This window comes from Tiliqua scincoides, chromosome 2 (genome assembly GCF_035046505.1).
Source record: "Tiliqua scincoides isolate rTilSci1 chromosome 2, rTilSci1.hap2, whole genome shotgun sequence".
NCBI classification, from domain to species: Eukaryota; Metazoa; Chordata; class Lepidosauria; order Squamata; family Scincidae; genus Tiliqua; species Tiliqua scincoides.
This window is the reverse complement of record NC_089822.1, coordinates 168,789,833-168,801,993: the sequence shown is the minus strand read 5'-3', so window position 1 is coordinate 168,801,993 and position 12,161 is coordinate 168,789,833. Positions and strand designations below refer to the sequence as shown.

Below are 12,161 nucleotides of genomic sequence, written 5' to 3'. Positions count from 1 at the left end.
AAAGCCAGGCCGCGCCTCCAGGGGCGGGAACGAGAGTGGCGTGGCGCGGCAAGGCAAGGGAAGGCTCAGTGTGCGGCAGGCGGGGTGCTGGCGCTGGCGCCGGGCGCCGGGCGCCGGGCGGGGCGCTGGCGCTGGCGCTGGCGCCGGGCGGGGCGCTGGCGCTGGGCGCCGGGCGCCCGCACTCTTGGCCTCTGATGCGGAAAGGCCGAGGCAGCTGCTGGTTGCAAGCAAGTCTTCCCTTCTGGCTGAGGAAATCTTCAGCCTCTTGCACTTGAGGAGCTGCCCTCCTAGCCACACTTACCTGGGAGGAAGCGCCATTGACTATAACGGAACTGACTTCTGAGTAGGCATGCCTAGGTTGGGCTCTGAGGCTGCCATCCTATCCACGCTTTCCTAAGAGGAAGCCTCACTGAACACTTCTGGGTAGACATGCCTGGGACTGGGCTGTGGTCCAGGCAATCCTGCCTTTGCTGCCTCTCCAGGCTCTGCCCTCAGAGGTCTTTCCTAGCCCTGCTGAAGATGCCTTCACCTGCTGGCCTGGGGCCATTGGTGGGAGCGACGCCCTTCCCCTCCCCATGCAGGCAAGGAGTAGCTTACCCAGTTTACTTGCTTACTAACAAGTAATACAGTCAGGGTGAGCAGACGTCCTCCTTTCCAGGACACGTCCTCTTTTCTAGCCTCCTGTCTTGAAAAATAACTTGAATGTCTCCTTTTCCCTTCAGCGGGACCCTGCAGACAGCACAAAGACTTCTTGGAATTAATAAATGATATATAATATAGCTTAAAACTAGTAAGCAATAACAGTGTTTAAATTAAGTACATGAAATCAATATATGAGTGTTTTTATCTTTCTTTTTGTCATGTCCTGTATTTTTCTTGGATGTCCTACATTTTGTTCTCTCTTGCAGTTATGATATCTGGTCACCCTGAATACAGTCACACACCCACCTCTTGGTGTCTGAGGCAGCCAGGGCTTGTGCTATCCTTAGGCCAACTAGGCAGCTGCTGCTGAGGGTGCAGACCTTGGGGGACACAGTACTGACCAGTTGAGGGGCACAGTTTTATACAGATTAGTTTCTTAACCCATAAGAACAGCCCCACTGGATAGGCCCATCTAGTCCAGCTTCCTGTATCTCCCAGCGGCCCACCAAATGCCCCAGGGAGCACACCAGATAACAAGAGACCTGCACCCTGGTTCCCTCCCTTGCATCTGGCATTCTGACATAGCCCTTTTCTAAAATCAGGAGGTTGCACATACACATCATGTAAAAAATGCAACTGGCAGTTTATTTTTTTATTTTAGGATAAATACCACAACAGTGCTGTGAAATATAACTAATTATAAAGTATTATGCAATTTATTTTGTCTGTGTGTGTGTGTGTGTGTGTGAGGGGAGGGTGCAAGTAGTTAGCCTTGCCTAGGGTGCAAAATAGCCTTGCCCCAGCACTGGAGGCAGCATGCCAAAAGCTGCCCCCTTACCCAGTGTTACCCCTTACCCAGTGCTGCCCCCTTACTCTGTTCCTGTCACTTTCCAGTGTTCTAGCTCAGCTCCCCTCCAAATAAACCTGGTTGGAACTCTTCGGGTGGGGGTGGAGATAGACATAGCTTGCCCAGATTTGCTTTCTTGTTTCAAAATTGTGAGTGCTCATGCTCTATATAATCTGTTTTGGGGCATCCTGTATAGCAAATGGTTAGGAGACCGGCTTCCTCAAAGTTGTTGCCAAAAAAAAGAAACACATACAGTACTGTAGTATACCTGCATTCACATCAGCCTGAAGACATCATCCAATGCTTCTGGTGTGCAACTTACCTTGTGCTGGAGTTAAGAGGCCTCGCCATGACTGCTTTTGGGAGTTGCTCTTTCATTTTTGATTGGGTGGTGCTTATGACATGCCCTTGGCACAACCATCACAGTGCTTTTCTCCTATTAGGCTGAATGGACCCATGCAGCTTGCTAGCATCTGTTACCTTTCTGGTGAGTCCCTATGGACACTTACCAGCCCCAGATTGCTGGGGGCCTTGGGGCAAAGCCCTGTACAATTGTCTCATTCTGCCCTCAGATGGCATACTGAATGTTACCACTACCACCAGTATTGAGGTTCCCAGGAGTGGTCCAGGTAAGCCTTCTGATAGGCGTGGGTCCTTGGCCAAAGTCCAACCTAGCCAACCCCTCTTGGAATGTGGTCTCTTCTCACCTCCCAGTGAGGCTGTCATTTTGTATCTTGCAGTGGTCAGGAGACAGTAGTCTATGGGGACTCAACTTGTTGCAACAGATGCTAACAGTGTCATAGTGGTGATTAACAGTTATATGATTGCCATAATATTTGATCTTACCCTTAATTACAATTTTATGTAAGCTGTCACTGCTAAACTATAGCACTGAAAGACAAGTTCAGATATTTGGGGCAATAACACACCCACTGGGTCTAATTTGCTTCATGCCCAGTGCAAGCCTTTTCATGTTTGTGCAACAGACTAGGAGAAATGTAGTCACTGTACATTTATTGCTAAATTTATTCATTATATATTAATATAATTTATTGTGCATCATTGGGGCTTATGCGTTGCATCTCTTTAATCAACTTCAATTAGTTCTAACGTATGTCAAAGACCTCTACTGCAGTCTCTGTCTATTACTTGTCATTAGTTGCGACATGAATAATGACTTCTTCCCTCCATGATTCTGAGGAACCCAAAACAATACTGCAGTACTGGTATTTAGCAGCTGGGCTACAGGTGCTAACATGATAACTCTGTCTGCATCTAAAGGAATTTCAACAAAGCAAGGATTGGTAGTTAGAGGTCTGCAGGCCAGAACCAACCCCTGAAACAAATTAATTTGGCCACAAATATTTACCAAGGTAACTGTATAGCAGACATTTTGAAAACTGCCTGTAGATGATTATGGCCTCAGATAATATAGGCCATCCTTAGTCTTTTGTACATGCTAACTTTCCACTCTGATAAGTGAGAGTAAGTGCAGAGATTGGTGCTCTTGGAGTGCATACCTAGCCCCAAGGATTTTGGCACAATGCAGATGTCTTCTATAGTAGTACACAGTTCTACAGAATGTTTTCCAACTCAGCAATGGCCTATTAGAAATGAACTGGGGAAGAAGGATAGAGAGTTTGAAACAACAACAAAAATTCTTTCCCTGGAGAGAACAAACATTTATGGCAAAGCAAAATGTTTATACCTGATGTCTCTTTGTGATATGCTATAACTGGTTTACCTGTGAGAGGTGCATATTTACAGACAAAGAATCCTGTCTTGGGACAATGGAATGGACAGGCATTAAAACCTTAGGTGCTAGAGAGCTTAGCCTGCATGTTCTCTGCTTATATGGCATTTGTCTGAATTAAGACCAGAATTCACCTGGCAAAATATAGTGAGAGCTAGACTCTTGGCTGCCATTCTGTCCTTTGTGTTGATATCACCACCAGATGATCCTGCTGCATTAATTCAACTTAGTTTTACATCTACTGGTGATCTCTCCTTTGTTATTGCTGGATTGCTCTTGAAGACGTTTATTGTAATGGAGCTACTTCTGGAAGAGCTTCAAAGATGGTCTCCAAAGTTTTTGGAGGGGGGGGGCACATCATCTCTCTGACACTGTGTGTGTGGGGGGGACTGGAAACACTCAATTTGAGTGGATGTCCCCTGGTTCTGGTGTTATGTGAGAGTGTAAAGAGCATCTCCCTATCCACTCTGTCCATCCCCTGCATAATTTTGTATGTCTCAATCATGTCCCCCCTCAGGCGTCTCTTTTCTAGGCTGAAGAGGCCCAAACGCCATAGCCTTTCCTCGTAAGGAAGGTGCCCCAGCCCCATAATCATCTTAGTCGCTCTCTTTTGCACCTTTTCCATTTCCACTATGTCTTTTTTGAGATGCGGCAACCAGAACTGGACACAATACTCCAGGTGTGGCCTTACCATCGATTTGTACAACAGCATTATAATACTAGCCGTTTTGTTCTCAATACCTTTCCTAATGATCCCAAGCATAGAATTGGCCTTCTTCACTGCCGCCGCACATAATAGCTAATAACAGTAGGCTAATAACTGTCTCTCTTGACCCCAGCACAATGTCTTTTCTAGTGGCTGTTTGCTGGTGTTCTGCATCTATCTAGAATGATTGTGAGTCCTTTTGGGACAGGTACCAGGGGACATCCACTAAAATTGAGTGTTGGGCGGGTTAGGACAGACAAAAGAAAATATTTCTTTACTCAGTGTGTGGTCGGTCTGTGGAACTCCTTGTCACAGGATGTGGTGCTGGCGTCTAGCCTAGACGCCTTTAAAAGGGGATTGGACAAGTTTCTGGAGGAAAAATCCATTATGGGGTACAAGCCATGATGTGTATGCGCAACCTTCTGATTTTAGAAATGGGTTATGTCAGAATGCCAGATGCAAGGGAGGGCACCAGGATGAGGTCTCTTGTTATCTGGTGTGCTCCCTGGGGCATTTGGTGGGCCGCTGTGAGATACAGGAAGCTGGACTAGATGGGCCTATGGCCTGATCCAGTTGGGCTGTTCTTATGTTCTTATGTAGGTAGCTATTTAGTTATTTGACTTTGGACACAATCCTAACCCACTTTCCAGCACTGACATAAGGGCAATGCAGCTCCTAGGTAAGAAAACAAACATTCCTTTACTTTGAGGCGGCCTCAGTAAGTGCTACCCAAGTGCAGGATGCAGCGCACGCCCTATTTGCACAGCTATGCAAGTGCTGGAAAGTTGGTTAGGATTTGGGCCTTTGTCTGTAAACTGCTTTGTGAATTTTTGTTGAAAAGTGTTATATACCGTAAATACCTTTAATAATAGGCTAGGTAGCCACATATTGATAATGCATACATTAGTGAATTTCATTTGGCTATTCTTGTGTCTAGCAGTGGCCCTTTTTGTATATCATTTGCAGATAAGGACTATAATAGCCTTGGGTATGGTACACTATGGTGCAATGGTTTGGGAGTTGAACTTAGATCTAGAAGAGACAGGTTCAGATCCCCGCTCAGCCATGAGGCTTCTTGGGTGACCCTGGACCAGACAGTCTCACCTGCCGCACAGGGTTGTAGTGAGGACAAAAAGATGGAAGGAACCATGTACACCACCCTGAGCTCCCCGGAGGAAGGGCGGTATAAAAATATAAGTAAATAGTCAACATGGTGTCTAGATAAGTAGATAAAAGAGGTTGTTTAGGTTGAAGACAATTGTATCTGTGTGCTAGGTATGCAATAAATAAAAGACACACCCCCATCCAATCCAAGGACTCTTGTTGAGCAGCTTCCGCTTAATGATTGGTTGTTCATACCCCTCATCTCAAAAAGCAGCAAACATTCTTCACAACCATGCATAGTTCTACATTTGCCTTCATGCAACTTCATATTGTCATTAGAAGGGGAAGACGTGGGGGTGAAGAGGGGAGAGAAAGAGAGCAAAGCGTGAGGAAAGGAGGAATGAACAAAGAACACGTTTCAATCAAAAATTCTTTTTTTAATGTTTTTGTTTTTTTAAGGATTTTTAATTTTTTTTTTATCATTTGTCTTTAACTTGGTTTCATGCAATATTTCACAGTCCCAATCCCACAGGTTTTTTTTCAACTTTTTTTCCAAACAAAGTAAGAAAAACGAAATAAAGAAGCTGAGGAATTATTATTTTTTGATGTCATTTCTTTTTCTTTTTCTTTTTTTTTCAAGCAGGACCAAGAAGAAAATGCTTCATTTTTTATCAATTATTTTGTCCTTTTTTGTTTTTTTCTGTTTAGTTTTCTTATTTCTTTTTTTTTTTTTTTTATCTCTGCAGGCAGTAATAATAGGGTTTGGTATAACCAGCAAGCACTCCTTTGTTTCCGTGTGTGTGTGTGTGTGTGTGTGTGTGTGTCTTGGGTGTGTGTGTTTTGCGTGCGCGTGTCCCTCTTAAAATGGCAGGCCACAAACTTTTTTAAACTTTTTTTTTAAAGTTAACCAGGTAAATTGAGATGATAAAACTCATCAATAGAAGCCCAGAAAAAAAATATTTTTTGTCTTTTTGCTTCATTTTGCGTTTTTTTTGAAAAGATTTTTTGTTTCTTAAACTTTTCCAAAATGTCTCTGCGGAGGTGGACAGACGGGCTCCCTTCGGCTGCTTCCCCCGTCCAGCGTGGTCCGGGCGCTCAGAGGCAGAGCGGGCCGCACGACTGCCCACCCCTGAGTGCGCCTGCTTCGTGAGGAACCCCCCTCCCCCCTCCACTCGTCACACACACCTGGACCTGAAAAGTTAAGCATGCTCCGGTCTCCCAGCCCGCGCTGCCCGCCTCCCCCCGGCCCGGCCCGGCCCCCCGACCCCACCAAGGAGAGGAAGCACCTCCCTTCGCCGCCACCGCTCGGCTCGGCAGTTCGGGGGGCGCTCCCCGTCGAGCAGGTCTTGGCGCGCGCCGCCCGCCTGGTCGGCCCGGGCACGTGGAGCGGCGTGCCGAGCCGAGGGCTAGCAGCAGTCGTCCTCGTCGGTCTCGCTGTAAGGTTCGTGCAGCCCCTTGCGCGCCCCGGGGCCGCGCGCCCTGGCGGGTCCGTGCGAGTGGTAGTACCCGTTGGGCAGCCGCCGGCCGTGCCTGGACGGCGAGAGGGCGGGCGGGCCGCCGCCCACCCGGGAAGTTCTGGGCGACCGTCCCGAGCCGCTGTCGTAGGGAAAGGCTTCCTCGCCCGCGGGGCCCGCGTAGTCCGCGCTGCGGTAGTAGCCGCCGCCGTGCCGGGGTCCCGCGTGCGGCTCCGAGACGTGCGGCGCCGACCAGCGACTGCTGGCGTGCCGGTAGGCCCGGGGCGAGTCGTTGCGCGGGGGAACGGTGTGCCGCTCCATGGCCGGGGACCTGCTGCGGCGCTCGGAGACGTGGTGCTCGGCGGGCAGCGAGGGGTACCGTCGCGGGGCCGGGCTGGCGATGCGGCCGGAGTGCGCGGGCTGCGGCGGCGGCTGCTGGGGGCCGGCGCCGGCGGCCTTACGGACCACGGGGGAGTAGGAGATGTGAGGCCGGGGCGTAGAAGGGGTCTGTGGGAGCTGGCGGCGTCCTCGCCTCGGGGTGCTGGTGCCGGACGTGGAGAGGACCGGACTGCCACTGACGGAACTACTGCCCTACACGAAAATTGAAACAAAGGAAATCAAAAAGAAAAATATACAAGGAAATCAACCGAGGAGAGACAGGAGGCGACACAGAGACGAGGACGGGAAGGGGGGGCCGAGGAGCCGGTGAGAGCCACAGCCACGACAGGCGGGGAGACAACGGAGGAGGGCGGACGGGAAAGAAAAGGACACCAAACCAAAGCAAAAAGAGAAATGAGAAATGGATCTCTGTAAGTTCCAGGGCTGAGAAGTAGCAGAAAGCTCAAAAATCACTGCACGAGTCCGAAAAGAAAGCAAAGGAGGGGGAGAAATCAGTTCAGAAGGCGGGCCAACCGAAAGATCGGGAAGAGAAAGGAGCGGGGCAGGGGAAGGAGGGAGGGCTTGCAAAGCAGGGGTCGGACTGCAGGTTATCAAAGAGCGAATTGGGGGCGGGGAAGCTTGGAAAATGAAAATACCCAGAGCTGGAGAAAAAGAAGGGGTGGGCCGGGACAGAGAGGTTCGAGGAAGTGGCGAGGGTGGGAGTGAGGATCTAGCAAGGAAAGGGGGGGAGAGCACTGGGTCTGGAGAAGTTTGGAACAGAGCCCAACAGTTGAGGGAGGCTGCCAGAGTGCTGCTTTCCTGTATCTGAGAAATGCTGCTCACCTCTGATTCCTCTGCTGAGAAGATGTCTTGCATGCTACAGGGCAAGTTAGTCACCACTTGCACTTCACACAGCATGGTGTGGTTAAATAGTAATAGGAGAAGGATTTGGCACATATGAAGCCTTCTGGACACAGCCACCATGGCTGGCTCCAGCAGTGTCACTTACTTGCCAGGCACAGACAAGGTAAGGGACCCACCAAGAGACAGTGCCACCATTTTGACTCTTGCTTTCTGTGGAGCTCTGACAGCTTGGATGCAATGCACTCTGCTGTTGGTGCATAGACCTCTGGGTGAGTTTTCAGCACAAATAAATTGGAAACAGTGTGCTCTTCCCCCAGCCTGACAGGAAACTGGCTAAGTACTCATGTCCACCTGACCAGGTTGACTCCGACATGTCAGTGACAATGATAGTGGTAGCACTCATTGCACAGTGAGGGGGTGGATGAAGAGGTGCCACAGGTGGTCCAGTTCTGGTCTTTGTCCTAGGATGCTGAGCAACCAGGTGGCAATATAACTTAAGAGTTATACTGGTTTCCAGAGGCAATTTTCCAGTTTGTGCACACCACATTCTACAACCTATACTGACTGGGGGCCCAATCCTATCCAACTTTCCAGCACTGGTGCTGCCATCATGCAACCCCAAGGTAAAGGAACAAATGTTCCCTTATCTTGAGGAGGCCTCTGTGATGCCCCTCCACCACAGGATGCAGTGCATGCCCCATTGGCATGGCTGCACTGGCACTGGAAAATTGGATAGGATTGGGCCCTGAATCACTGCTCTCCTCCTTAGGGGCCCAGTCTTATCCAACGTTCCAGCACTGGTGCAGCCATGCTAGCAGGGTGTGTGCAGCATCCTGTGATGGAGAGACAGTCACAGAGGCCTCCTCAAGATAAGGGAGTGTTTGTTCCCTTACCTTGGGGCTGCATTGTGGCTGCATCAGGGCTGGAAAGTTGGATAGGATTGGGCTCTCAGTCTCTTTCTACAGGCTCATAGAATCCCAGATCAGTGCTCCATCCAGTCCATCATAGTATATTTGAAGAAAAGCCAGGTACGTTCTGAGAAGCAGCCAGAAAGCCCCCAATGGACAAGGCTAATGTGATTCTTGGGGATGCCATTTGTTGCTTTACAGGTACCCAGAGGTTGACGCCTGAAGGTGAAAAACGTACTGTGGCCACTTTCATAATCTGTGATCTGTCTCATTCCTCATCATCTTACCTTTTCAAGCTTTTGGACTGTTTTCATTGGTTTCAGGCCTGAAAAGTTTATTTTCATATATGAGCCTATCTCATAGTACTTGTTCCATGCATGAATGTTAATGTGAGAGGAAATGCAGAAGAGAAAGTAAATACATTCTAGGCACTGTAGGTTTTTACATTCACATACAAACCAGCTTAACCACAAATCAGTTTAAAAGCTATGTGTCAAAATGTCTAAGGACCCAATCCTATCCAGCTGTTCCACTGTGGATGCAGCTGTGCCAATGGGGCATGTGCTGCATCCTGTGGTGGTGGGCAGTCACAGAAGCTTCTTCAAGATAAGGGAACATTTGTTCCCTTATCTTGGGGCTACATTGCAGGTGCATTGGCTCCAGAAAGTAAGTTGGGCCCTAAGTGAGCATCAAAAAATACACATTTTCAGTAATATGGCTGCAGACCAGACAGATGGCCAAGATGTTCAAATCCTTTGTAGTTATTTTATCTGGTATTTATTTTCATTTTAAAACATGTATACCTAGCCTTTCTCATCATATATGATTCAAAAGGGCTAACAGATAGCAAGTAGCAGTTTCCCTCACTGACAAGGAAGAAGGGCAGTGGGTAAGCTGGGGTGGCAGAATTATACTATAAGGTGTACAACTGACAGTGCAATCCTATCTCCAAGCTCCACCATTGCAGCGGTTCCAGCACCAGTAGAGGGTGTCACAAACATACCATAAGGCACATCATGACACCCAGCAAGTAAGCAGCATTAGCAAGTGGCCTGTGCCACCCTGCCAATTTTGTATTCTGACCCAGGGTCACTGGGAAAGGTATGTTTTGCGCTGAGTGGCACAGGGCTGGAAGGATGGTGGGAGGGCTTTTCTCAGACGGGGAGGTGGTATTTCTGGGTGAGAGAATGTGAAATGGGGGGGGGGGATGGATCCAGCCCAGGAGGGTGTGGGATTGGCAGAGGCCTCTTCTGCCATATCCTAACACTTCTCCCAGGCCAGCTGAGCTGGGCAGCCCATTATACTGGGCTGTTTGGACTTCTGCCAGCTATTTAGGGCAGGCTGGGTTGTTACTCAGGGTAAAGGGAAAAATATTTCCTTACCCTGTGGGGACTTCCAGTCACCTAGCCTGACCTGGATACAGCAATGTGGCCTGACTGCGCTAGCTCAGGTTAGGATTGGTCAAAGTAGAGGTTACACTAAATGTGCATCATTGCCTGGTGGGCTTGTGGTTTGAAATAAAACAAAAAAGCCAAAGAGCGTACAACAGTATGAAACTGCAGTTGGTGGCAATTTTTTTTAAGTAAAACAAGCCAGTCCCTCCCTGGGCCATGTTATGCATTTGGTGCAATATGATTTGGCCCAGTTGACTACCAAAACTAAGGCAAAAAGTACAAAATAGGCAGATAAAGTATTCCAAAAATCTCTAACTGTCCTCATGTAGGAATGTGGATGAGAGGTAATGTCCTGATATGAATTAAAACCGGCTACAAGAGGAAACTAAGAACGAGAGTAACTGTCCATTTTTTATCAGGAAAGGAGCAACAGTTGTGTTACTCCCATAAGATGCTGCTCCTGATAAGAAAGGATATCAAATTAATATGAAAGTACCTGTACATTTTTAAAGTTGATTAGCAGTTTGCAAAAGGGAAGAAACCATATTGATAGCCCAATCCAAACCAACATTCCAGTGCTGCTGCAGGTTTGCCAAAGGGATGCACACTGCATTCTGTGATGGAGGGGCAATCACAGAAGCCTCCTCAAGGTAAGAGAATATTGCAGCTGCATAGGTGCTGGAAAGATGATTAGGGTTGGGCTGATAATGTTTGAACTATACAAAGTACTGAGGAATTAAAAAAAATTGTTGATCATTGAAGAAAGTTGACATCTCTGTTTTTGCTTCTTGGTCATCACCAGATGGATTGAAAATTGTGGGTTGGGAGGGGAAAGAGATTGAGAACCTGATATCTGGTTGCAAGAAGCAGCCAGGATACTGACCAAAGAGCCTTTTTCACCAGAAGTGGAAGGAATACAAAGAATGTTGACAAATAGTTCATATGAATACCTGTCAAGCTCTAAGGCTCCTAAAGTTAGTAAGTCCATAGTTTTGAGATCCATCTTTCATTTTTTCTAGGAATGGGGAACTGAAAATTCCAGCTAGCATTCAGAGGTTCTACAAAAGCATGCCTCTATAAAAGCATGCCTCTGTGACACCATCCCTTAGTATAAGGTTTCAAAAAAAGCATTCAAGTATGTCAAATGAAAGCTAGATCTTCTGACAGAAGACTGATCAGAACTAATTTACAGTTATTTACAGTAAACATCTATGCTGCAGCCTCATAAGCAACAACCATGCCTCAGTGGACTGATTCACAGATTAATGTTCATCACTTCACTTGTTGTCCACTAAAAAGTACCATCTTTGAGATGATGGTGGGTAATATGAACCTCTGTCTATGATTAATGCTGTGATAGTTGATTCATACATACAAATCTCTGTGAGTAATGAATATGTATGTGTGAACTAGCTCTATGATTGTACAAGAGCCAGTATTGGACAGCCCAGTCCTATTGAGGCTACCAACCACCCCATGGTACAGCAGTGTCAAACTGGCTCAGGAGACAGGTGGAGGTCTCTTCAGGTTAAGGGAACATCTTGTCAGGCCCAGGAAGCTCCTATGGGTCTACTCAGATCTGCACCAGCTCAATAGCTGGCACGGATTCGAGTAGTCTGCATATGGCTTTCAGGCATGGGAGAGGGGATAGTATGCAGCAGCAGCTTCTGCTATCCCAGCCCTCTCCTAGGCTTGAACTGTCCTCTGGGCCACTGCCTCAAAATACAACCTCTTCATTCCCATTCCACCAGCCACCTGGCAGTTTTCTTAACCCGGTTGGTGGGTGATTCTCCAGCACTGGTGGAGGCCACTAACAGGCCTCACTGCCGCCAGCACTGGCCTCTGCGTGGCTGCAACACGCTTTGGCATGTTTGTGATCACACATGTGCCTGTTCTTCTGGCAGTAGCAGGCATAAGATTGGGCTCCTAATGTGCAATGAGAAATAATGGAGGGCTGCTGTGGATTGTAGAAGAATCATGAAGCACATCTTCCTGTGATTTGTACTTGCTGTCATCCATTTGTATGTGTCCAGAGCCTTCAGATGAATTCAGCATCACAGTTGCCTCTTGGCATGGTGACCTTGGAATTATGGGTGGGAAAAGCGAAGCTC

At 47.9% G+C, this 12,161-nt stretch overlaps 1 protein-coding gene across 3 annotated transcripts in view; it reads right to left on the bottom strand.

Annotated features, from left to right (window-relative positions):
• Positions 1 to 6,323: 6,323 nt before the first annotated feature.
• CACNA1A (calcium voltage-gated channel subunit alpha1 A) overlaps positions 6,324 to 12,161 on the bottom strand; it is a 295,623-nt gene continuing 289,785 nt past the window's right edge. For all 3 annotated transcript variants that reach the window (XM_066618034.1, XM_066618032.1, XM_066618033.1), the window contains one exon: positions 6,324 to 7,097. In XM_066618034.1, the coding sequence (XP_066474131.1) occupies positions 6,459 to 7,097 (639 nt within the window). In that variant the 3' untranslated portion in view covers positions 6,324 to 6,458. The remainder of the gene's footprint in view (positions 7,098 to 12,161) is intronic.